The sequence below is a fragment of the Triticum urartu genome, chromosome 6 (genome assembly GCF_003073215.2).
Source record: "Triticum urartu cultivar G1812 chromosome 6, Tu2.1, whole genome shotgun sequence".
NCBI lineage: Eukaryota > Viridiplantae > Streptophyta > Magnoliopsida > Poales > Poaceae > Triticum > Triticum urartu.
In genome coordinates, this window is record NC_053027.1 from 48,518,777 (window position 1) to 48,544,071 (window position 25,295).

Here is a 25,295-nt window from a genome sequence, read left to right on the forward strand (position 1 = left end):
CCGACGACCGGGGCAGCAGGGATAGAATGCCAGTACGTCCCCGACCGCACGATGGACGACGTCGACGACCCGGATTTGGGGGCGGACGCCATGGAAGACGCCGTCGTGGGGGACGACGCCGAGCCCGGAGGCACAGGGCTTACCGCCAGCTTCGAGGACTGGCCGGATGATGCCGAAGCCGAAGTCGCCCCGCGTCGCCAGCAGGCAGCCGACCATCACGGCGCGGTCTTGTCCACCGCGCCGGCTGCCGGCGGCGGCGCACAGAAGCGCCGGGTCGTGTTAATCCTCTTCGGCAGTCGGCCGAAGAAGTCCAAAGCCTCCACCGCGGCGACCCAACGAGATGAGGCGGCCGCGAAAGCGGCCCGCTTCCGCAAGGCGGTGAAGCAGCCTCAGGCGGTCTCAGCGTAAGTTGTCGATTGCCTGGTCGCATGCTTTTCATTGTTCTCTCCTGTTCGAACATTCTTCCTAACCTTTTCCCGCTCGCTGGACAGGGTGTCGCTTTCCCTTGAGCGGGGTCCGGGCGGCTCCGTAGTTGGGCCGACTGGAGGGTCTTCGGGCTCTCGCCGCGTGGACCCCCGCGCCTACCTCAGGGAGGCCACGGAGCGGAACGCCCGTGAGGTGCGGGAGGAGCGTGAGGTGGCGAAAAAAGCGGCCGCCCAGGCGGTGAGGGAGCAGGCCGATGCGGCAGCCAAGGCCCAGGCGGAGGCGGCGACCGCGGAAACGGAGGCGGAGGGTTCGCGTAACCAGCCTCCGCTGCTCGCCATTCCCCTCCGAGCCGTGGCCCCTGACACTCCATTGCCCCTGGCGGAGGAAATCGTCCAAGACCCGCCGCTGATGGAGAGGAGGGAGGACCTCGTGGTCTTCGCGGGGAGAGCGCCGGCGGCAGCGCCAACCGGAGCGGGCCAAGGCGGCCAATCGTCAGCGGCGCCAGAGGAGCCGGCCGGGGGTGAGCCGGAGGACGGAGCCGGCTTCGAGGTGCAGCCAGTGACGCGTCGGCGCGCAGGGGGAGGCGCCGCTCCGCCGGAGTCGCGCCGAGTTGCGGGCGTCGGCCAGTCGGCGGAGGCTCTGGAGGCGGCCAACACCGCCACGTCCGAGTGGACTCCCAGCGGGGGGACTGGCGAGCTGAATGTGGCGGCTCAAGAGGTCCGGAGCCGGCTTCAAGCTCAGGCCGCCCTGCTGCAGCAGTACACCCAGGAGTTCCTGTCGACGCGGGCCGCCATCCGGGTGAGTCTTTCATTCTTGGCCACTTTGGTCTCTTGATTTCTTTCGTGGGGGCGCGTCAGCGCACCCACTGGGTGTAGTCCCCGAGATTCGGGCCGACTGCTGAGCAGTCGGGTCGGATCTTTCTTGACGACTACCTTATTTTTTGCTTCCTGTCTGAACTTCCAGGAATATCATAACTCCCGTGCTGCCGCCTTCAACTCCCAGGCTCAGGAGTTGGGTCGGAAGACCGACGACCTAGCCAACAGCCGAAGTAAGTGCTTGATCTTGTCTGTCTCCTGTGGGGGCGCGTCAGCACACCCACTGGGTGTAGTCCCCAAGATTCGGGCCGACTGCTGAGCAGTCGGGTCGGATCTTCCTTGACGACTTTTTCCTTATTGGTTTTTTTTCTTTCGTCTTTCGTGCTTTCAGGGGCCAACGCCGACTTGAGGAGGGAGCTCAGCGAAGCGCAGGCCGCCCTTCGTACCAAGGATGCTGAGTACGCTGCCTTGGTCCAGGAGCATGACCGCCTGGCCAAGAAGCTGGCTGACCAAGAGGAGAGCCACAAGGCGGCCCTGCAGAAAGCGCGGGATAGCGAGGCCGCCCTGAAGGCAGAGTTTGAGACCGAGGCGGCGAGCTGGGTTGAGACCCGGCGAGCGCTGGATGAAGGCTTCGGCCGCATCGAGGACTTGATCGACGGTAAGCCGCCTTCCTCGCTCCTCTCCTGCCCCTTGCCGCCTGGTTTTTGGCCTGACTTGTGCTGCTGCCTATTTTCTTGTGTAGACTACTTTCCCGGCTACTCCGCCTTCGCCGCCCAAACCATCGAGGCCCATCGCAAGGCGCGCCGTCAGGCGGGGGTCAACATCGCGTCGGGCGCGAATCGGACGCTTGAGGAGCAGCTCTTGGCTGTCCAAGCGCGGCTGCAGCCGGCTCACCGGATGCTTCGCCGGCTCCAACGTGCCGGGGCGCAGGTGTTGGCCGCCCTCTGGCCCGGCGAGACGATCCCCCGCACCCCAAGCCGGACTGCCGACTGGCTGGAGGTCGTAGTCGGTCGCTTTGAAGCTTAGAAGGCGTCGGCGGCCCGTCTTGGAGCCGGGCGGGCGTTGGAGTTCGTTCGAGCTTGGTACCCAGGGCTGAACCTGGACCAGCTGCGCACTTGGCGGCTAGAGGCCGACGCGGAGCTGGAGGAGGTGCGGCCGGCTATCGCCCAGCGTGCTTCGACGATCGCCGAGTGCACCGACATCAGCGTTTTTGCACCTGAAATCAATGATGACGGCGTTGCCCAGCCGGAGGAGTGGTTCGGGCTGAACCCGGCGGTGGGCGAGGACTCGGCAGAGGAGATCGCCTCCAGCGACGAGGGCGAGGATGACGAAGAAGAGGACGGTGAAGACGTCGAGCCGGCTAGTGGAACAACCGGCCGGCCTCAGGCTGTGCCTCCAGCAACGAGGCGTGTGGAAGCGCGCCCTCTGCGGGAGGCGGTGATCAAGCCGAGGTTCGCCAGCCGGCCACTCCTTCAGCCGGCACAACCGTCTCCGCCGACCAGCCCGACTCGTCGGTCGCTCCGCCAGCTTGACCTGCCGTCCTTATTTTTCCTGCTTGTTGCCTTTTGAACAATCTTTATTAAGCTTTCGCAGTTCCACCCACTGGGGGTGTATCCAAACTATGTTGAATGCTGGCCTCTTGGAGGTCTTTTATGTAAATATTATTATGTGCATGTTTGGTTTCCATTCGCGTATGCTTTTTTATCCTTAGGCTTTTTCCTTTGCCGCCTTCCCTCTTTGGCGAGGCAAGTACTCGAGCTTTCTTGGATTGAAGTGAAGTGAATGGAAACCGGCCGGCTGGCTACTTTGGTAGTCGGTCGGTGGTAGGCGGCAAACCGGCTTTCGTTATATTAGTCCGTTGGTCCCTGGCCATTTTTCATGTGGGCATCCTTTCCTGCTTTTGACTCTTGCCAGCCGGACAGCCGGTTCTTCGAACTGCGACTTTGGCAAGAGCTAAGCCTGGGTGTCGGCACACTACTTGTCTGACCGCGGGTAGGACTTCTAATATAACTCCAGTCGGCCAGTCCCCGGGCCGACTAGTCGAACCCGGTGTCGGACGGAACAAGTAAATGAAATGACAAGGTCATAAGCATGATACTTTTCATTCATAGATAAAAGATGGAAGTCCCCGAGCCCTCCTCGGGGGGCCTATTGTCTCGTATTTAGTACAAAAGTTAGCGTGATACATACTGCATTTCAACTGTAAAATCTTCGAAGGAGGTTGGCGTTCCATGGTCGTTCCGACTCCTTGCCGGAGTCGTCTCTCTTGCGTGCGTTGGGCTTCTGCGCGTTGATTAGGTAGTAGGAGTCGTTGGCTAGAGCTCTGCTGATGACGAAGGGGCCCTCCCAAGGGGCCGAGAGCTTGTGCTGGCCGGCTGTTCGCTGGATCAGCCGGAGCACAAGATCGCCCTCTTGGAAAGATCTTGGCCTGACCTTCCGACTGTGGTAGCGGCGCAAACCCTGCTGGTAGATGGCAGACCGGCTGAGGGCTAACAGCCGGCCTTCTTCCAGCAGGTCGACACCGTCTTCTCGTGCTTCCTTGGCCTCCGCCTCCGTGTACATGGTTACCCGGGGCGAGTTGAACTCGATGTCGGTTGGGATGATCGCCTCGGCACCGTACACGAGGAAGAAAGGAGTGAAGCCGGTTGACTTGTTTGGGGTAGTGCGCAGACTCCAGAGGACAGCCGGCAGCTCATCGAGCCAACAGCCGGCTGAATGCTCCAGTGGTACGACCAGTCGGGGCTTGATGCCGGAGAGGATGAGGCCGTTGGGCCAGGTCCGTGCCGTGCCTTGCAGCATGAGGGGCACGTACTTCACGGCAACGCGCCGGTTGCCGTTGGCTATGCTGACCGCCGTGGAGTAGTCGGTCAACCAATCTTCCGGCTTCACGGAGCCGTTGTACTTGGGCGTGTCTCTTGGGAGCGAGAACCCTTTGGGGAAAGGCTCCTCGCGGATGCGGGGGCCGAAACAAGGCGGGCCGACATCGTCTTCTTCTTCCAGCGCCAAGGATCGCGCCAGGCAGTCGGTCCGATGGCGGGCGTCGTTCTCGCCGACTCCTTTGCGGCGACCTAGTCGGCCGCTGAGAGTCGGGTGCGCCACTGGTGGCAGGGTGGGATATCTCTCTCCACGGGGTCGAGGTGGAGGCGGGTTGCCCCGCCATTCCACGGCTCGGCGATGGCCGTCCGCGTCTCGCTCGATGGAGATTCAGGTCCGGCTTCGGCTGGCCGCCGGCTCTTTCTCGCACTGCGCGCGGGCGTTGCTCGTAGTCGGTGTCCGGGACGTCGCGCCGTGATCTCGGCGCGGGGGAGGGCTTCCCGCGCGGGCGTCGGCTTTGTGCCGCCGTGCGGCCGCGTCAATCAGTTGCTGGATGCACCGGGTCATGTGGGGGAGTTCTTCGGCCTCCAAGCCGTCCAACTCGTCCACGGCCGCCTGGGCGGCATGCAAGTTCTCGAGCGGAGTGGCATAGACCGGGCGGTCGACTCCCAGCATGTCGGCAATGACGGCGCCGCGTTGCTTGACAATGCCGGCCCGGCTTGGCCCGCCCGGGGCCGGCGTGCCGAAGGCGGCGCGGTCAGCTTCGCGCTGGTAGGCCTCAGTGAGGCGTCCCACGGAAGCCAGCCCCCGGCCCTCCGCGAGGAGGGCGAGGCGGCGCACCTCCAGTGCTTCGTCGTCGACATCAGCCGGGAGGGGGGTGGACAAGTCGTGGGTCACTGCGTGCGGGGCGTCGTGGGCGCTCTCGTTAGCCGGGCCGCCGTGGCCGACGACCATCACTTCGGTGGTGACAGTATCGCGGCCGTCGGTCCGAGGAAGCGGGTCGTTGTAGATCGCGACGTTGGTGGGGAAGGTGTCGAAGGAGGCCGTGTCGGAGTCGACAGGCATCGGGTCGGTGGAGCCAACCGACTCCAGATCCACAGCGGGCTCGCTGGAGACATGGAGCTGGCCGAGGAGGTTGGCGAGGTGGTCGGTGCCCGCATCGGAGGCGAGCTCGTCGGAGATGAGGGTTTCGTCGAGGAAATTGGCGAGGCTGCTCGCCGCGCAGATGCTGGTGACGCCTTGCAGCGCGTCGTGGCAAGCGCCATCGGGCGTGCCGGGCTGGCTACGCTCGCTGGGGAGGAAGAGGGTTCCCGTCCAGAACAGGTCTCCGGACGACGGTGCACCTGGCCCCACGGTGGGCGCCAAATGTCGGGTGGTAGGTGCGACATATGCCAACGGGTGGCTTATCATTGTGGGAGCCAGTAAGACGTCGCCGGTGCCTGGAAACGGGATGAGGCGAAGACATGCACGCCGGCGAATCTTACCCAGCTTCGGGGCTCTCCGTGGAGATAACACCCCTACTGCTGCTCTACGGGGTCGTCGCATGATCACTAGATGGACAAGTAGCTACACAATGCTCCTTGAGCTGTTCGGTGGGAGGAGGAAGAAGGGCACGGCTAGCTTGCTTCTTCTCCTTGTGTGGTGTCTAAAACTAGCTGGGGGTCCAACCCTTTGCATGGGTGCCCCGGGGGGTTTATATAGGCCTACCCCCCCGGGGGTACAATGGTAATCCGACTGGGCGCGGGGCCCAGCCGTCTGTGACTGCGCTCGCCGGCTTCTGTGCCGGCTGCTGGGGCCCGCCGACTGGTGGGTCCCGCCGGCTGCCGGCTCCTCGGTCGACAGGCAGGCCCCACTGTCCGGGACCTGGTCGGCAGCTGGCTACTGTTGCTCCATCTTGGTGACGTGGGCTTCGTCGTGGTAGGCGTGGCTATAGTACCGCCGCCCGGCGGGCGATTACTGTAGCCTCACCACGTCTTGTCTCCTTAATGGGGCGTCTCCTTCGAGGAAGATGGCAAGCCGGCTGCGGGGAGCCGGCTCTCTCTTGGGCCGACTGGGGGAGGTGTGGCCGCCTTCGGGTGTCTCTCTGCCCGAAGGGACCCACCGCCCGTGGGCCGCGCTGATAGTCCGTCGTGGATGGCATCAGGGTCGGCATGGCAACAGTGTTGCGCCGGGCGGGTCATGGTCACCCGTACGGCGCACTGTGCCGATCGTGCTCCGGGATTTGGGGGTGGCAGGCTTTACTGTAGCCACGCCCCGTCTCATCGCCGCTAGGTGGATGCAAACTTTGAGGGTATGGTCTCGACCGCTTTATGGGAGCCGGCTTCTTGGAGTCGGCCTCCTCGCGGCCGGCTTCTCGAAGTCGGCCCTCCCATGGCTTTCTTCATGAGGGCTAAAGTCGGGCCGCCTTCCGAAAGCCGGCCTGGGTGACAGCCAGCAAGGGGAAGACGGCCCCATGTCTTGGATTCTTGAGAGCCGGACGGGCTCGTAATTTTTTCAGAAGGGCCAGGGGAAGCCGGCTAGGCTACCCATGGCTATTTACTCCTACACGGTGGGAGTCCATAAGGAATTATTGAGTGATAAATATTTGGGTATGCCAACGGATGTGGGTCACTCAAAGAATGGTACCTTCAAATATTTGCGTGACCGTGTGTGGGAGAAGATTAAAGGGTGGATGGAGAAGCTTCTTTCAGCAGCGGGGAAGGAGATTCTTATTAAATCAGCCGCTCAAGCAATTCCTGTCTACTCAATGGCATGCTTCAGACTTCCCCGGGGCCTGTGTGAGAATGTCACTTTGATAATTAGGCAGTTCTGGTGGGGCAGTAAACAAGGTAAACGCAAGCCATCCTGGGTGGCATGGGATATTATGACAAGGCCTAAACACATGGGAGGATTGGGCTTCCGCGACCTCGAGCTTTTTAACCTCGCGTTGCTAGCGAGACAGGCATGGAGGCTTCTTCAAACTCCCAATACTCTCAGCTCGCTCATACTTAAGGCTGCATATTTTCCTCACTGTGATATTCTACATGCTGAGTTGGGCTCACATCCATCTCAAATATGGCGTGCGATACTGTATGGCAGAGATATAATGAAGCAAGGTGTCATACGTAGGATTGGGACTGGAGAAGATACTCTCATATGGGAACACAACTGGATCCCCAGAGGGGATATAATGCAGCCTATGACATCTCTGGTGGCCGATCCTCCAACGTATGTGCACGAGCTGATTGAACACACTACCTCATCGTGGAAGGAGGAGATGGTCCGGTCTGTTTTCATACCCATAGATGCTGAGGCAATACTGAAAATACCGTTGTGTACGAGACATGTTGATGATTTTTGGGCCTGGAGCAAGGAGATTCGGGGCAATTTCTCTGTGCGCTCTGCATATAGAATGATTCTGAAAACTAAGCTCACCAGAGAGGATTGGTTATATCAGACGGGAGGACCATCCATTGTCGATGAGAGCAACGGATGGACCATGCTGTGGCGCACGCAAGTACCAAACAAGATCCGTGTCTTTCTCTGGCGCCTGGCCAGGGAATCAATCCCTACCAGCGATCTCCTCCACCACCGCAATATGGCCACTACGTCGACGTGCCGGTTGTGCGGCTCGACGGACTCTTGGCGACACGGGCTGCTCGAGTGTTCCATGGCGCGGTCAGTATGGGCATTGGCGCCGGATTCCATAGTGGAGCAGATGAGCAGGGATGCAAACACAAGTGCTAGAAGCTGGTTGTTCAACATGCAAAATCTTCTATCTCATGATGAATTTACAAGGATGGGCATTACACTTTGGGCAATTTGGTACGCTAGAAGGAAAGTGATTCACGAGGATATACATCAGACTCCTTTTGCCACAAATGCTTTTGTAAACTCCTTTATAAGTGATCTTCAGGTGCTACAGAAGCCAACAAGTGAACCACGGGAGGTGCAAACCCGACCGAATCACTGGATCCCCCTCCAGAGAACATGGTTAAGATCAATGTAGATGCGGCGATTAACAGAAGACATGCTGCAGGAGCAGTTGCAGCAGTTTGCAGGGATCATCAGGGCTTGTTTTTGGGTGCATCCGTTTTTACTCTTACGGGAATTGAGGACCCTACAACTCTGGAGGCAATTGCAGTCCGGGAGTCGCTAGCATTGGCTGAAGATCTTTATGAGCGCAGGATTTTTGTATCTTCCGATTGCGAGGTGGTTATCGAGGATATCAACAAGGGCAACGCAGCTACTTATGGTGCTGTTATTCGTGAGATTATAGACCACTCTAAAACTTTTACTTTGTGTTCTTTCAATCACGAATATAGGAGCTCGAATTTCGAGGCTCACAACTTAGCGAAGCATACTTTTTCACTTGGGATTGGCCGCCGTGTGTGGTTAGGCAATCCGGGTGACCTTCTTTCGTCCCTGTAAACATTGTGACGACATAATAAAAAGCTTCGCGACGTTGTCTCAAAAAAAAACCAACCATCGCCTATGAAGAAACTCGTGGGTCAGAAGGATCAAACATGTAAACGCCCGAACGAAGACAAACGAAGATCGGATCCAAACTGATCCTACGTAGACCAGCATCAGCCAAATCTCACGAGCTTCTACGAAGACACACCTCCACACGCCATCCAGCAATGCTAGACACACCATTGGAACGTGGATAGAACGTGGGAGACATTATTCCTACTAAGGGATATCGCCGTCGCCACACAGCCCCAACCAAGACGCTGAACTTAACGAGAACAAGGATAGGGTCCCACCCGCCGGCGGGGTGCCGAGATCCTCCGCACCTCCATGACCTAAAGGCCATCGAAGATGGGGAGGACATGGGGCGGCGCCAACGGGCATTTCTTTTCTTTCTGTTTTTCTTCCTTTTGGTATTTCTTTTTCTTTTTCATTATTTCATTCCCCCTTTCCTGTTTTTCGTTTACATTTTATTTTTTATTCCTTTTTAAAGAAATGTATTTTTTTACGAATACATGGAATTGGTTCACATATTTTTATACTTGGGAATTTTTTAAATACATGTTGAATACTTTCTAATACACAACAACAAGATCAATATTGGCCACCTTGTCATACACGTTTGACATTTTCTAAAATAATGACAAGCATTTTTCTAATAATGTTGAACATTTTCCAAATAGACGATGAACATTTATTCAAATAACACTGAACTTTTTTTTCTTAGGCACAATGAACATTTTTCTAAATTATAATACAAATTAATTACATGAACTAATACTTTTCCTATTTTTTCTAATTTACCTATATTTTCATAAAATTTGGTTTTTTAAATAAATAGATGGTTTTCATAGATATTTTTTTGTAAAACTTGTTAATACGTGTTGAATTTTTTTCAAATACATGTTCAATATTTTCAAAATACATATTAAACTTTTTCCAATAATTCTAGCATGATTTAAAAATACATGAAAAATATATTTAGCACGAGGAATAATTCTTAGAAATTTTAATGAAGTTTTAGTGTATTTTAGAAAAATTCTGTTGCAGTTAAAAAATTGTTCAACTATTTTTCGCAAATGTTCATGTAAGTTCACAAAATGCTTATGCCTCTGTATTCCATGCAAAAGAAGTTTTTTGTATTCTAAGAAATGAAAAGGAAAAGGAAGCAACAAAAATGAAGGAAAGGCCCAAAAATTAAATTGAAAACCTACCAAAACCTAGTTAAAAGACCTCGAAAGAGTGACCCACCAAAGGACATTCGATTTGCGACCAACCAGAGAAAAATGTGAGAACAACTTACTAAAGGATACCCATTGTAGGAGCCCTGCAAGGGTCATTTTTTGGGGCTGAGAGCACGCCAAGTGGTGCGTCCAACCACCAGCAGTGTCGTGTGCTGGGTGCTCCTTCACATTTTCATTATTTTTATTTTTCTGTTCACGTTTTCGGGTTTTTAGTTGTTTTTTTTTCTTTTTTTGGCTGTTCGGTTTACGCCTGCTTTTCCTGATGTTTTGAAGAAAAAAAATCACGAAAATGATCTTTTTTGCATGAAAAAAGTGAGCTTCAATGATCTTTTTTGCATGAAAAAAGTGAGCTTCCACAAGAAATACAGATTTGTTTTGGCGAGAAGCACAACTGTAATTCTTGGAAAGGAAAAAAATCGCAAGTGTTTTTGCTTCATTTTTTTGTTTCCATGAGAAGCACAAATTTCCTACTCGTGTAGGCATAGATCCGCTTTTACCAGAAGCATCATGAACTTTTTTCATGAGATCTTTTTTCTTTCTTGGAAAGCACAAATTCGTTTCTTGTGGAGGCATAATTTTTTTCCGTGAGAAGTAGACCCGTGCTTCTTGAAAAGGAAAATATCACATTTTTTCTTTAATTTTCCCTTTTTCGAGAAAGAAATCTGTGCCTGCATAAGAAACAAATTTATGTCTATTGCGGAAGAAAAACACACGTGTTTTTTTTCCTTTTCCAGGAGGCATAATTGTGCCTCTTGCGAACCAAATCCGTGCCTCCATGACAAGTAAATCAGTGCCTTTGGCGGAAACAAATCCGTGCACCCACGAGAAGTAAATCTGTGCCACTCGTGAAAAAATGCATTTTTTTTGTTTTCCAAGAGGCACAAATATACCTCTTGCGGAAGCAAATCCATACCTTTATGAGAAGTAAATCTATGCCTCTCGCAGAAGAAATCTTTTTCATTCTTCGAGAGGCACAAATGTGCTTCTCGCGGAACCAAATTCGTGCCTCAACGAGAAGTAAATATGTGTGTCTTGTGAAAAAAAAGAAACACACATTTTTTCTTTTCCATGAGGCACGATTCGCGGAAACAAATCTGTGCCTCCACGAGAAATGAATATGTTCCTCTCGCAAAAGAAAATAAAGAAAACATGTTTTTTCATGAAAAAAATGTTTTTTTCAAAACCTAAGAGAAAGCAGAGAAAAAACCATAAAAATGATCTAAAAGCCAAAAACGCATACGAAAATAAATAAATAAAATTCAGAGAGAGTTCCTAGCACGCGACACGAGGCTGTGGCTGAAAGCGCGCTCCCATTAGCGCATAGGAAGAAAAATAGGGAGGGAAACAGAGCTCCCAGGGAACCGATCCCTGGTGGATTTGATGGTATGGGGTGATTCTAGCCATCGCACCAACATCGTGTTCATGTTAAGACATGAGGCTCGATCAACTTGTGATAAATCATTTTTATTCAAAAAAAAACTTGCGGTAAATCATCTGGATTTTTTGTATTCTCCTTTTTTTTTACCTTTTTCATATACTTTTGTTTTTGGTTTGGTTTACCTTATTTCTTCTTCGTTATCCATGTGTTTTTTTGTCTTTGTATCTTTCATGGTTTTTATCCACCTTTTATTTATTTCTCATTTCTTCTTCTTTTTTCTTTGTTTTCTAGTTTTTTCTTGGTTTTCAATATTATTTGTTTTTCTTTGTTTCCTTATTGGTTTTTTTAGTTTTTAATTCTTTTTTGGATTTGTTTTTCAGTTTTTCCATGTTCCTTTTTATCCGTTTTTTTCAATTTTCATCATTTTTTCCTTTGGTATTCATTCTAATTTTTTGTATATGTCAAGAACAATTTTCTTGTATAATTTCAACATTTTTTTGCAATACATATTTAATTTTTTAATACTTAGTCATCATTTTTTTATAAAATATTGTCAATATTTTTCAAATAAAAAACTATCATTTTTTGCATACTTGATCAACATTTTTCCTATACACACTTTAAACTTTTTTCAAATGCTTGATCAACTTTTTTCACATACAAGATTAATAGTTTTTTAATACACAGTCAACATTTTTCCTATTAACCTTTAAAATTTTGTAAATATTTTGTCAACATTTTTCAAATGCAAGATTAACATTTTTTTTGCATGCTTGGTCAACATTTTTTCTATACACATTTAACATTTTCCTAATCCTTTATTAACATTTTTGAAATACTTGTTCAACATTTTTTAAATTCATGATTAATGTTTTCATCTGCATTATCATAATATTTTTCATCATTTTTTAATAGATGGTCAACATTGTTTTCTATACACATTTGACATTTTTCAAACGCTTGATTTACATTTTTCAAATACTGATTTAACATATTTTATAAATACATGATGAACTTTTTTCACACACATTGTATATTTTTTGTATATATTTTCCATATACATGATCAACATTTTTCAAGAGCATGATATACATACATACATACATACATACATACATACATATATATATATATATATCTGTGTGTGTGTGTGTTTAGAGTTTTTGTATGTGTAAACAATAGTAAGAAAAATAAAAAAAGGGAAAGTAAAAAAAGAGAGGCAGTGGCCTTGCCCGATCTGGGCTCCCCCAAGTTTTGCGCAGCATGCGCCGAACAGAACCTCCCTGGCCCGCTTATGGCGTCCATCCGAATTAAGATCACGGCCCATGACAATCAAGTCCAAGATACGTGTCCTGCGCGTGTGATAGAGAGAGAGAGCGACCGACGGACGCCACCACCACCAGAGCCGAGCCGGCGGCGGGGGCAGCTTGGTCGACGCCACGCCCGCGATGGGGGCGGGAGGATCCTGGCGCTGGGCCGTGGGCGCGGTCTGCGGGGGGCTGGTCTACTACCACTGCGCGGTGCGGCGGGCGAGCGCGGTGTCCCTCGCCGCCGACGTGCTCCTCGTCCTCCTCTGCTCCCTCTCCATCCTCGGCCTTCTCTTCCGCCACCTACACATCTCGTGAGTGCCTCCCTCGCCCCTCGCGCGGCTCGTCTCTTCCGTGCCTCAGCTCCGCCTTTTTTTTTCTACGGCGTGTTTGGTAGTTTAAGGGAAAAGGGAATGGGAATTTATGGGAGGGGAGGTTTGGGGTGGGAATTTGACAGGGAATTAGTTTCCTTTGTTTGGTTGGTGGGTCTAGGAATTGGAGTTGTTCAGATACGCTTTGAGTAGCTACAAATTGAATCGGCTGTATTGTCTAGGTCTGCAACTTCACATGTCAGCGCGTTTGGCAATATTTGAGAAGGGGAATATGAGTTCAGTGTAGGAAGTTGTATTGAGATTAGACATGGGATGAGTCGTTTTATTTCCAATCCCCTGTTTGATGCATGATAGGAATTATGTGTCGGAATTTGAGAAGAATTTTTATTCCCTTGTTTGGTTCATGGGAATGACGAGGGACTAGACCAGGGAAGTGAACATAAGTTATGATGAAGGGTTAAGATTGACTCACTGAAACAATTCCCTCTCAACTCCCACCTCCTCCCCTGTTAATAAAACGATGGGAGTTGGGGTCTCAAGTCCCATCCCTATTCCTTTATAAATTCCCAATCCCCTTAACCAAACAATAGATTTGAAGTCTCATACCCATTTAATTCCCATTCCCTGACTCTAATTACCCCCAACCAAACACGTGATGGCCAGTGTACACACGTGCACTTGCTGCAATTAATCTTGTGTTAGCTGAAAGGCAAGCCATTTCAGCTTCCTCCCCTATTCAGGCCAACTAACCTGAGGCAGCAAACAATTTCCAATCAGATCATCAAGAAACAGTCCCAGTTAGTAGGAATTGAAGCAAGACATGGATCATCAAAACACATACCCATGTAGTAGGATATGAAGAAAGACATGGAGCAAGTATCAGGCAATCCACTACTTGATGAAACATATGAATATATCATTTTCCAAGAGTATTAACATGGACTGAAGATGCAACATATCTCCAAAACTGAACTACTGGTGCACCGTAAAGACAATGTAAAATAAATTGCCATGCGTCAATAGTTGCAAACAATGAGTTTAAAAGCAAACAATTAGTAGTCCTGAACTAAAAATCAAAACTGCGAGTGTGGACTCCTAAATCTGGACATCCACTTATTTTTTGGCCACCTCAAGCTCCTGGCGAACAAACACCACTTTGTAATCATCACGCAACTTGATGAAAAATTCTGTCTTTCCAGGATCACCCCCAATGACACGAACAGCAATAGCAACTTTTTCAGTACCGAGATCTTAAAGATTTTGGAGGATATCAAGTAATTTGGTTCTATTGGCTGATGTTTGCTCATGAACTTCAGCTCCATGCATAAATGGCCTCTGTAAACCATTAATGTTTTTTGCATTCTCCTGCTCTGCTTCCAAGAACTTCACAGTTGTATTGCACATGCTTATAAGACCTGACTCAAGTGCATCATCATTAGGGTATGTTCTCTTACGACCAGGCCTAGAACCACCGGATGGGTTTGTGTTCTCATGTGTTTCAGGAGGATTCTCCTTGTCTGGTTGGCTATTAGGTTTCTGCATCTACCGTTGATCCACCTTCTGCAATTTCTTCTTCTCCAGGACCTTTAGCACTCCCTCCTTTAGCCGAATCACTGGCGTAGACCTCATATAGCTTGTCAAAATTAACCATAGGCTTCATGTACAGAGGACCTGCTCCCTCACGGGACCACAAAAAAGAGCATGAATTTCCATTAGAAACTGAATTGTAATGAAAAAACATGAAACAGAGCAGCTTGCTTTACATATTGAATGAACATATTTTACCTTTGCCCAGCCCATATACGTCTCTCTATCTCCACTTACCACCTTCCTCTCGTCATCGCATCCAAACCAGTGCCATTTTGCATAATTTCTAGAACATATGAAAGTTGCTTCTTCAAAATCTTAACTATAGACTTGATATGCGGATTTTCTTTAAGATCAGCATGTGGTAGTACTTCAGCCATTTCCTTCTCAATGTAGGTAAGATATCTGGACTGGTACCAGTATCTATTTCCAAGACGAATCATTCATTTCATATAGAATGCCAATAGTAACTTCTCCTCCGCTGTCCATGTTCTTTTGTCACTCTTTTTGGATGTCAATTTGCTCTCCTTTAGCTTGGTATTCTGCTAGTTTTAATATGACAATAAAATGTATGTGCACAAACAGTAAAGAATATAGATGCTCACAAAGGAAATATCATGTTTAGGTTATTGCTCTTCAGTATGTGCCTTCCTGAGCTACAGTTGGTGGTTTTCTTTACGAAGGCCCAGACTAGAGCGCACCATGGATTTTATCTCTCCAAACTCAATGTTGTGATATTTACCACACGTACATTGTGTGTGTGTGTGTGTGTGTGTGTGTTGGCCTTTGGCCCCCTAGAAATACAAGTTGCATATTTCCTAATACTTACATCACCACTTCTACTTGTCTGTTGGTAAATTACTTTGCTGAACTATTACTTATGGAATAGAATGCTAAGTCCTCTTTTGACTTATTGAATGGAATACCAAGTTGTCCAAATTTTCCAAATGGTACAAACATGTGTAGACCCTTCAGCCTATGCATTTGGCAATTATCCAAGGGGCAGTAAGAAGAATGCGCCTATGATCCGTCCCTGCTTCATGGGATTCAGTTTCCTGATATTATAATTTGGCAAAAATAAAACTGTCATATAAAACCATTTATATCATCATGTCAAACCAGTGCAGCTTAAGGGTGTGTTTGGTTACCCTCCAACTCCTCAACTCTCTAGCCCAGCTTCCCGTCCAAAAACCGGAGTTGAGGGGATACATTCGGGAGCACAGCTTCTCCATCGTTAGCACTGGCCTGGGTTGGCAGCCCATTTGCCTTGTATGTGGCCTGGCTCGGAAGGATATCAACCTGGGCTTTCAGCCCAACAATCAAGGAAATGGGTGGCTGATCCCAGCTATCATGTAGACGAAGACGGAGCAGAGAGGACGATGAGGTTGGACAGCGTGTGCAGTGTAGAGTCTGCTGGAGGAGCTCACCTCCAATGGATCCAGTGACGCACGGGTGGAGAGGTCGGCCTCGATGGCGCCCGTGCACGCGGAGCACGTTGTGCCCGTGACCCGCACACGTGGTAGGAGCAGGCTGGCCGCGCCAGGTAGATCAAGGGCGAGCGGTGCTGAGGACAAAGGCGAGCTGGGGCGTGGAAAAAGGTGAGCGGGCTGACGTGACCGTGCAAGGACGGCAGGGCGGTGGGTGGGGGTGGTGGAGCTCGAGCAGGGGTGGGGGAGGGGGAGGGAGGGGAAGAGGGGATGGGTGAGAATCTTCTTTTTACCTGAACGGGAGAGAAAGGGGGTGGAGAGAATCGGTATGAGTTCTCACTTGCTGGTGGCATGGCGCTGTAATTTCCACCAACTCTTGCTTCGCTGTTTTGGAGGAGTTTGGTTTTGCCATCTTCTACAACTCCTCAAATTTTGCACTAAAGCGAGCGCCAACTTCTCATTATCAACATCAGGACTTAGGTGGTTCGGTCCAGCTCGGGACCCAGAGTTGGAGAAGCTGGCAGCTGGAGATTTAGTGAACGCGCCCTGAAGTGTCTGATGGTGCTCCTCCCTGGAAGGATGAATTTCGTACTACTTTACTTTGTTAGATACTAGTCTGCAAGGTCCAAGCAACAATAGTCCCTATTTAGCAAGCTCGTCCAAATTTCTGAGGCTTCTTGTAGCAAGTTGGGTTAATTATGCATTTTTTAGAGGTCCTACCTTTTTATTATTTATTCACTAATGGCTTCTTAACTAACAAATTGTATGCACTGTTGTAGCTGGCAATTTCTTCACACTAACAATACAAATAAGGAAATGGTTTTATTAGGGGAAAATACATGTTTATTTTGGATGGTAAAGATCATGTTTCTGTTTTGTTCTTTTCTTGTACATCTTCATTATCTGTTTTTTTAATAATGGATATGTCACTGATGGTGGCAACATATTCTTCAGTTAGTGATGACTGCTGATTTGCATATCGTTATTTTTATCCCAGTTGTTTCAAAGTAACTCATTTTGCTGCAAATGGTTCTGCATGTAGGGTGCCTGTGGATCCTCTTGAGTGGCAGATTTCTCAAGAGATGGCAAATAGCATAGTTGCATCCTTGGCTAACACAATTGGAGCTGCGGAATCTGTATTGAGGGTGGCTGCGACTGGACACGACAAGAAACTCTTGTTCAAGGTATTCTCAGAACTCGACTTCATATGTTCTCTCTGGAGGAACTATTGAGGCAGAGAAATAATCATCTTCGGTCAGTTTTTGTATGTTAACAGCCCTTGCTTGTTAATACCTTGTCGAGATTCTCTGTGAAAATTACAGTTTTGGATGTTTCCAAATTTGTTCTTGCAATACAAAGGGCACGGAGAAAAGAGATCAAATTTCTCTCCTCATTCTAATGCAGTTCTGATGTTTGACCCATCAGCTATGTGCTATAGGGCTTTCATACATGTACTTTAGCTCACTGTAAGATCTGCATCCTTGCATTGCAGGTGGTTTTTACTCTGTATTTCCTAGCAGCTTTGGGAAGGGTTGTCTCAGGCGCTGCTATTGCTTATGCTGGTAATTCGACCACGCTGCTTGATAGTACTGTACTCCCTCCGGTCCTTTTTAGTTCGCATATAAGATTTGACTGAAGTCAAGCCTCGTAAAGTTTGACCAACTTTATAGAAAAAAGTACCAACATTCACAATCTGAAATCAATATCAATAGATGTGTTATGACTTAAAGTTTCATATTGTATAACTTTAGCATGGTAGATGTTGATATTTTTTCATATAAATACGGTCAAACTTTGTGAAGTTTGACTTCAGAGAATTCTAATATGCAGAGTAAAAAGGACCGGAGGGAGTATTTACTTGCGCATGCTTCAGATCTGCTGGCGTAACACCTTCTGCATTTCCATTTGTTGTCTTTGCCAGCTCTGTGCATCTTCTCCCTCTACATGTTCGTGCAAAGCACCGACCAGTTTGACCAGCTTCCTTGGGTTCCTTTAGGAAGAGACTCGCTGGGCGGCGCCCAGGATACCACATGATTTCTTCATGTACATGTCTTGCTGATCCTTTTTTTTCTTCATTGTTCGATTTCTGTATATGGCCATGGAGGCCAATAGCTTGAACCGTCCCCAGTGTTGTTTTAAGATGAACACTGGTGCGCCATGTGTGCAGCCATGTGCGTCCCTTTTTTTAAAGGGGTGATGAGTGTGACATTAATAAAAAAGAAGAGGGCATTCACGCAAGCATAGTAGGGTGAGCAGCTAGAGATTTTTAGAAAGAATCATCTCCCTGAGTTACTCCCTTCGATCCAAAGTGCCGTGAACTAAAACCGTGACACTTATTTTGGATTGGAGGGAGTATCACTTCCAGGGGAAATGGCAGTCCACAATACACCATGATGGTTCAACAAGTAGTAGCAATGCAATTTTATCCTTTGACATAATCAGAACATGACATTCAAACTGACCAGGCACAGCCTCCTTTTGTCTGCACAACAATAATAGCACCAATTAAGCAGACATAGACCATATGGAAAGAACAAACAAGGAAGTTCATGACTTCACCTGGGGCTTTAATCTATTCTACCACTGCAATATCTAAATCTAATGCTTCTATGGCTTCAAATAACGGAGATGGTTGTTCGTCACAACAATAATAGCACCAATTAAGCAGACATAGACCATATGGAAAGAACAAACAAGGAAGTTCATGACTTCACCTGGGGCTTTAGTCTATTCTACCACTGCAATATCTAAATCTAATGCTTCTATGGCTTCAAATAACGGAGATGGTTGTTCGTTACAACATTTTCCCTAGTCATTTACGAGACAATGACCCGGGAAGAGTATCCCTGCTTGCTTACTTTTTTCGTGTTGTCATCTTGGTCACCTGTAACAACCAATGTATTCAGGTTTTATTTACCCAACCCTCCCGAGATCAACAAATGTTTTCTTTCTTTGTACTTCCACATGTATACTAATTCAATGGGAAGCAAGACATGAATAAACCAGAAACCAGGAAAGGAAAACGCATGGGTGAGGACCCAATGCCCACCGGCAAGAACAATATGACTGAAATGTTTTCATAAGAACAATATACGAAATGGACAAAAGATGAAGTATATGTGTTTTTCCTGGACATGTAATTAGACCGATGGCATAATCAAAGTTTCTAACACAATTGCAATCCACATGCAGCTGATGCAGAAAAGGCTGCTGTGCACAGTTATGGTTAAGTAGTGGAACCTGGCAAGTTTCCAGCAGAAGCAAGTATCCTCTAGTTTAGCTACACAAAATGATACCGTTGAGGTGGCAAAAAACGTGCTCCTGGGGCGGCTCCGTAGCGAAACCTGGCTCCTCGGAAAAAGCACCCCTGCCGCAGACGGCCTTGGCCGTGGTGGTGGCGGGGGAGGGGGCTGTTAGCACATAGTCTACCTTGACAAGACCAATCTCCTTTTTGTGCCATGACAGAGTTTTTAGGCTGCCATGACAGCATTTTTTAGGCTCGATTCTGTTGCCATGGCAGCGTTTCGGTAGTTAGCTATATTTTTCAGCACTTTCTGTTAGCTTGGGCCTGAGGACGCGGTCCTCATGCGATCTGAGGAGTAGTTGTAAGCCTGTGCGCTGCGTGCTAGCGTGCTAACGATTGTGCGATGGCACAATCCGGTAGATGGAGCAACACCACAACAAGTTTGTATTTCAACAGAATAAATAGTGAAGGAAGAAAAGCAGCACAGGTGCATGCTGCACAAAATCTCACTCTCTTGTGTTCATCTGCCATTAATAGAGCTCAAGGTTAATTAGGGGCGACAATTGGCATCAGAGCTAGGTTGCGTGATGCGAGACGATGACAAGCTCAAAGGGCAGCAGTGGCATTGTCACGTTTGCCGCCAGCTCCGAAGACCAGCGGGCCCTCATCGACGAGTACTTCATCCTGTGTCTAAAGGGAAGCATCATTAGTCTTGGCCAGCTTGATGAGCATCAATGCGACATCAGCATCCATGGCGGCGTTATGACCATGTTGTCAGACTGAAGTTGGGTGTCTAATTCTTTAGAAGAGCTCTTACCGGTTCAGTTATCCAACGACGCAGAGAAGATCAGTTAAAGAAGATCTAACGGCTCGTATGACTCGCCGTTACTGTAGCATTTCATATGTAACCGTTACTGTTTATCTTCCTGTCTTAGCCATGGCTATATTGTTTTTTCGAAAAAAAAGCCATGGCTATATTGTAACTCATTCCTATCTCCAGAGAATTCTCTATTATCCTATACTCTTGTACAATACAACTGGAATGGATATTTGCTAGTATATTCGTGTTAAAAATATAATATATGATCTTGATCCCACAAACCCTGGCTTGAGTTTGTCACCCCAAATCCCCTCGATCCCCTTTCTGGGTGTGGCAATTGGTATCTAGAGCACATGCATGGGAGATGTCGTGAGCAGATGAGCACGCCCACCACAACGCGAAACGCAGACACGTCACACATCGCAGGCAAGCCATGAGCCCCGCGAGTGGACCCCAACTTACAGGTGGGGATCGAGCGGCACTCACCGGCCTGGACGCATAAGCGACTATCCTCCTAGAGCCCCGCCACCACCACATGGCCCAGCTCTAGATAACTTCCGCATTGCCAAATCAGCTCTGATCTTGCCAATCACACTGGGGGGCATAGAAGCCACCCTATCGAAAACCCTACTACCAAGTTCTAGCCAAATTTGACGAGCGGTTAGGAGAACAACAGAACTTATCCCAACCTTCAACCATGATGGAACTGCAATGACAATCGCTAGCCACAGTCCGATAATTACTCAAGCCCCACAAGCACGAAGGGATGAAGATGATACCCAAGAAGGACCTCGTACCAGACCTCCTGAGGGAACGGGCACCCAAGCATAAATGTTGCAAAGCTTCAGGTAACTGACTACATATACATCGTGGTGTGGCGTGGACTTCGTACACCTCTCATGCAACACGGCTCCTATTTTCATTTCCTCACTACTCGCTGTGCTCTCTATAATTTGTGTCGTTGGCTTACCGCTGCCATGTTCTCCTTTATGAATCTTTCCTTTTCCCTCTACCGACACGAGGAATCAAGCATTGCACAGTTAATACGTCTCAAACATATCTGTATCTTTTTTTATTTCTTGCTATGTTTATATCACTTTGGCATTGTTATGTGTATCATTTTGCACCAACCTATTAACTCAGTACCCAGTGTCTGTACTATTTTCTACATGTTTTTGGACTTTCATGAAAATCAATTTTGTGGAGCTCTAAAAATTCCTGAAAAAAAATCCAAAAAATATTTTCCATCGAGAAGCTTTTGGACGACATGGACTCCACCTGGGGGGAGTCATGTGGGCCCCAAACAGCTAAGGTGGTTGCATGGTACAGACGTGTGGGCCTCTTGTGGCTGCACTACATCGCCTCTCTACGACTTTATTTTTCGTTCTTCATGAAAACCCTACATATCGAGGAATCTTTCTGTTTTTGCCGCAGGACCTCTCTGTTACGAAGTGATCCAATCTAGAGGCCTTTTCCGGAACTCAGTCGGAGTGGTAAATCATCTCGGTGGCCATCTCCATCATCTTGAAGGCCAGCATGATTGCTCGTGAGTTGTTTCCTTTGGAGTGTGGGTCCATAACAATAGCTAGTTGATTTTCTCTCCCTTGCTTCTCATTTCACGAATCACGTGAGCTGCCATACATGATTGTGATCCATCTGATATAATATGTTGGTGTGATAAATTGTTACTTTATGATCAGATCTATCTATGGATTTTTTTGAGATCAATTTGGTTTCCTTGTTGCATAATTCTTATTCATATATGCTCTGCGATCTATTTGTTGACATCATGAGTCGAGCGTTGCACGGCTTGCATGGCACGCCCTAGCGGATTTCGCCCACGACCTGTGAGAATATCATAACACGTATGCAGTGCATCCTCTTCAGGGACATAGCTGCCTCATAGGCATTGTGGTCAGTTGACCCCAATAAAATCTGAAAATCCTTCACTAATTTAGTACTAGTCACTAACATTAATAGAAGGATGAACCCCATCCAACTTTTTTTTTCTAGCTTCGTCCCTGATCCTCTTAAGACCGCAATAGCCACAAATGGATATGGTGTTGTGCTCTCCTCGACTTTGCACTAAATTTAATTGAAGCAAGTGAGCAAAGTATTAATATCTAGATCAAACCATAGAGGGACAACATATGGAGCATTTATAGTTGGTGGGTGGTTTAGTGTCATTTGCATGCATGGATGAGTTTTCTTAAGCTCCATGTAAAAGCGCATGCATGGACGAGTTTTCTCAATCTCCATGTAGAAGCCTCACGGGGCGACGAGGTCAAAATATGCTTTTTTATGGCCGATGCTAGGCGTCATCCGGCTGGTCTTTGGCAAAGCTCAGCCGGGTCCGCAGCCGTCTGATCCGTCTATATCTTTTTTTTTGAAACAGAGGCAAAAGTTTTGTCTCGTCGATTAATTAAGAAAAATAGAATTGCCCAGTTAATTTACGGAAAACCGGACGAAAACCAATACAAAAGGAGCATGGACTAACTCCTCACATGGCAAGAAACCCCACAACAGCACATGCGGCCCCTCCCAGACTTTTCGAATACACAACATCCACAAACCCCGATATTGCTACTACGCCAAGAGACCCCCGACAAGAACAGCTCGACACAAGACATCGGGCACCTTCCAACCCTCAACGACAACCTAATCAAAGTGGACATGCCGAGAGATCGAAGGCCATCCATCAAGCAGCGAGAGACGCTTTGCCCATGACGCCACTCTTTCCTTTGCCCACCTTCTTTTGTTTGCCCCTTATTGGTGGAAAGAAGTCCACTTAACCCCCTAGGATTTCACAAAACGGCCCATTTACCCCATCAGGTCTAAAACCGGGTATTTAACCCCCTGTTCTTTCCTATACCAGGTGAATCACCCTGAGGGAGTCCTGGATTAGGGGGTGTCCGGATGGCCGGACTATACCTTCGGCCGGACTCCTGGACTATGAAGATACAAGATTGAAGACTTCGTCCCGTGTCCGGAAGGGACTTTCCTTGGCGTGGAAGGCAAGCTTGGCGATACGGATATGTAGATCTCCTACCATTGTAACCGACTCTGTGTAACCCTAGCCCTCTCCGGTGTCTATATAAACCGGAGAGTTTTAGTCCGTAGGATGAACAACAATCATACCATAGACTAGCTTCTAGGGTTTAGCCTCTCTGATCTCGTGGTAGATCTACTCTTGTACTACCCATATCATCAATATTAATCAAGCAGGACGTAGGGTTTTACCTCCATCAAGAGGGCCCGAACCTGGGTAAAACATCGTGTCCCCTGCCTCCTGTTACCATCCGACCTAGACGCACAGTTCAGGACCCCCTACCCGAGATCCGCCAGTTTTGACACCGACATTGGTTCTTTCATTAAGAGTTCCTCTGTGCCGTCGCCATCAGAAAGGATGCCTCATCCCGTCTTTAAAAACGGCACCGTTGCTAAGGGAGCTTTGGCTGTCGGCCAAACTCTCCGGCTAGGCGGTTTCCTTATGACCGCCTGTTCGGCTGCTGCGCCGACGATGACCTCTCGGGTCATCGAAAGCAATCTTCACGTCAGCTCGAAATTCGCCGAGCAGCTAGATCCAATGGAGCTCTCTTCCCTAAACGAGCTCTTGGATCGCATCGCCGCCCTGGGAGTCGCTACGGATTACGACCAGATTGGGCCTAAACCGGATCTAAGAGAGATTAACTCTCCCCAGGTCACCCATCACGTTGCCGTGGTAGAGGGACAGTGCGGCGACCCTTCATCTATCTTAAGGACTAGCTATGTCCGGATTCCCTATCCCTCCAAGCCGGATACTCGCGGAGGGGAGGATATCACTCAAGACCTGAACTTAAAGTCAGGCGACGGACTAGATTCATTGGGCCGCATCCAAGAATCCCAACGTCCGAGTTCGGAAACTCCTTGGCCCCTGGGTCTCAGATTGGGTGAGGTTTCGGATTTGATTCCACCCACCCACCCGTACATAAGCGATATATCCAAAATTAGGCAAGAGCCCGAAGAAACAGTACATCATTACTGGGCCAGATTCCTCCTGGTTATGAACATGATAAAGGATTGCCGCGAGGAAGACGCAATTTCATTCTTCTGCAATAATTGCATGGACAAGGCAATCCTCAACGCCATAAGTCGCCGTGATATTACACGCTTTGCTGACTTGGCGTCCATAGTACGAAAGTACCGTGCGATGGAAAGCGCCTGGAAAACCGAAACAAAATTTTGGGACAATCCGGCCTTGAATACAAACCCGGTCCGAAATAAAAGGGTGCATCATCGTCAGACACCCGGGTTCAATACCAAAAAGCAAAAGCCCTCTACAGGGCATGGAACCGTACTAGAAGGATGGCTTGATGGACCCTGTAAAATTCACAGTGCGGAGGGCGCCACACCAACTCACAACCTTAGAGCATGTTGGATACTCCGGCAGGCGGCAAAAATTGGCGAAGATCTTCTAATTCCAGAAGCCACAGAAAGCCACCCCAGAGAAACCAGTACGGTATTAACAGTCTTCGAGACTTTCGCATCAAATAATATGCGAAAAAGAACACTCCGCGGCCTTGCCGAAGTCTACCAAGTAGCAACAATAAACCCATGGAGTGACACAGCTATCACTTTTAACGCCAGTGACGAAACTAAATTCCAAACAGCCCGAGCACCAGCCGCATTGGTCCTCAGTCCAATAGTGGACGGCTTTTGTCTTACCAAGGTACTCATGGATGGCGGCAGCGGATTGAACCTCATTTATGAGGAAACCCTTCAAAAAATGGAAATAGACTGGAACCGCATTGAGCGAAGCAGCACAACCTTTAGAGGAATAATCCCCAGTTAGGAAGCGCGCTGTACAGGAAAAATCACACTAGATGTGGTGTTCGGCACGCCGGATAATTACAGGTCCGAAGAGGCCACGTTCCAGGTGGCCCCGTTCAGTAGCGGATATCACGCTCTGCTAGGGCGGGAAGCGTTTACAGTCTTCCAAGCAATACCCTATTACGGGTACATGAAGCTCAAGATGCCCGGGCCTAACGGAATCATCACTCTCGTTAGTGATTCGGACATAGCACTCCGCACCGAAAACAAGACAGCCGCACTGGCCCTCGAGGCGCTATCCGAAGCCCTAGCGGCTGAGGAACTGACTGCGCTGCGCTCCACGGTGAATAGGGATGATGTGATACTTGATAAAATATCCAAGTCCACCTCCTTTAAACCGGCGGACGAAATAGTCAAATTCCAAGTCCATCCAACGGACCCCAATAAAACAGCTTCCATCGGGGCACAGTTAAACCCTGATTTAGACGCCGCACTGCGAGAGTTCCTATGAGGGAACCGGGACATTTTCGCCTGGCACCCTTCAGACATGCCAGGAATCCCACGCAGGCTGGCCGAGCACAGCTTAAATATCCTAAAAGGATTCAAGCCAGTCAAACAGGCTCTTCGGCGTTTTTCCGAA

The 25,295-nt window shown here is 48.7% G+C and overlaps 1 protein-coding gene across 1 annotated transcript; it reads left to right on the plus strand.

Annotated features, from left to right (window-relative positions):
• The first annotated feature begins 12,479 nt into the window (after positions 1–12,479).
• Positions 12,480–18,020, plus strand: LOC125515773 (reticulon-like protein B23). The gene is made up of 4 exons (XM_048681273.1): positions 12,480–12,750; positions 16,825–16,966; positions 17,275–17,344; positions 17,704–18,020. The coding sequence occupies exons 1-4, from the start codon at positions 12,578–12,580 to the stop codon at positions 17,814–17,816; spliced, it is 498 nt and encodes a 165-aa protein (XP_048537230.1). The 5' UTR covers positions 12,480–12,577; the 3' UTR covers positions 17,817–18,020.
• Positions 18,021–25,295: the final 7,275 nt, after the last annotated feature.

Bases quoted from the DNA above. Each gene is read 5' to 3' on its own strand.
- LOC125515773 (XM_048681273.1), top strand. From the start codon at position 12,578: ATGGGGGCGGGAGGATCCTGGCGCTGGGCCGTGGGCGCGGTCTGCGGG. The intron at 12,751-16,824 runs GTGAGTGCCTCC...TTCTGCATGTAG, and splicing joins TTCCGCCACCTACACATCTC to GGTGCCTGTGGATCCTCTTG. The intron at 16,967-17,274 runs GTATTCTCAGAA...CTTGCATTGCAG, and splicing joins ACAAGAAACTCTTGTTCAAG to GTGGTTTTTACTCTGTATTT.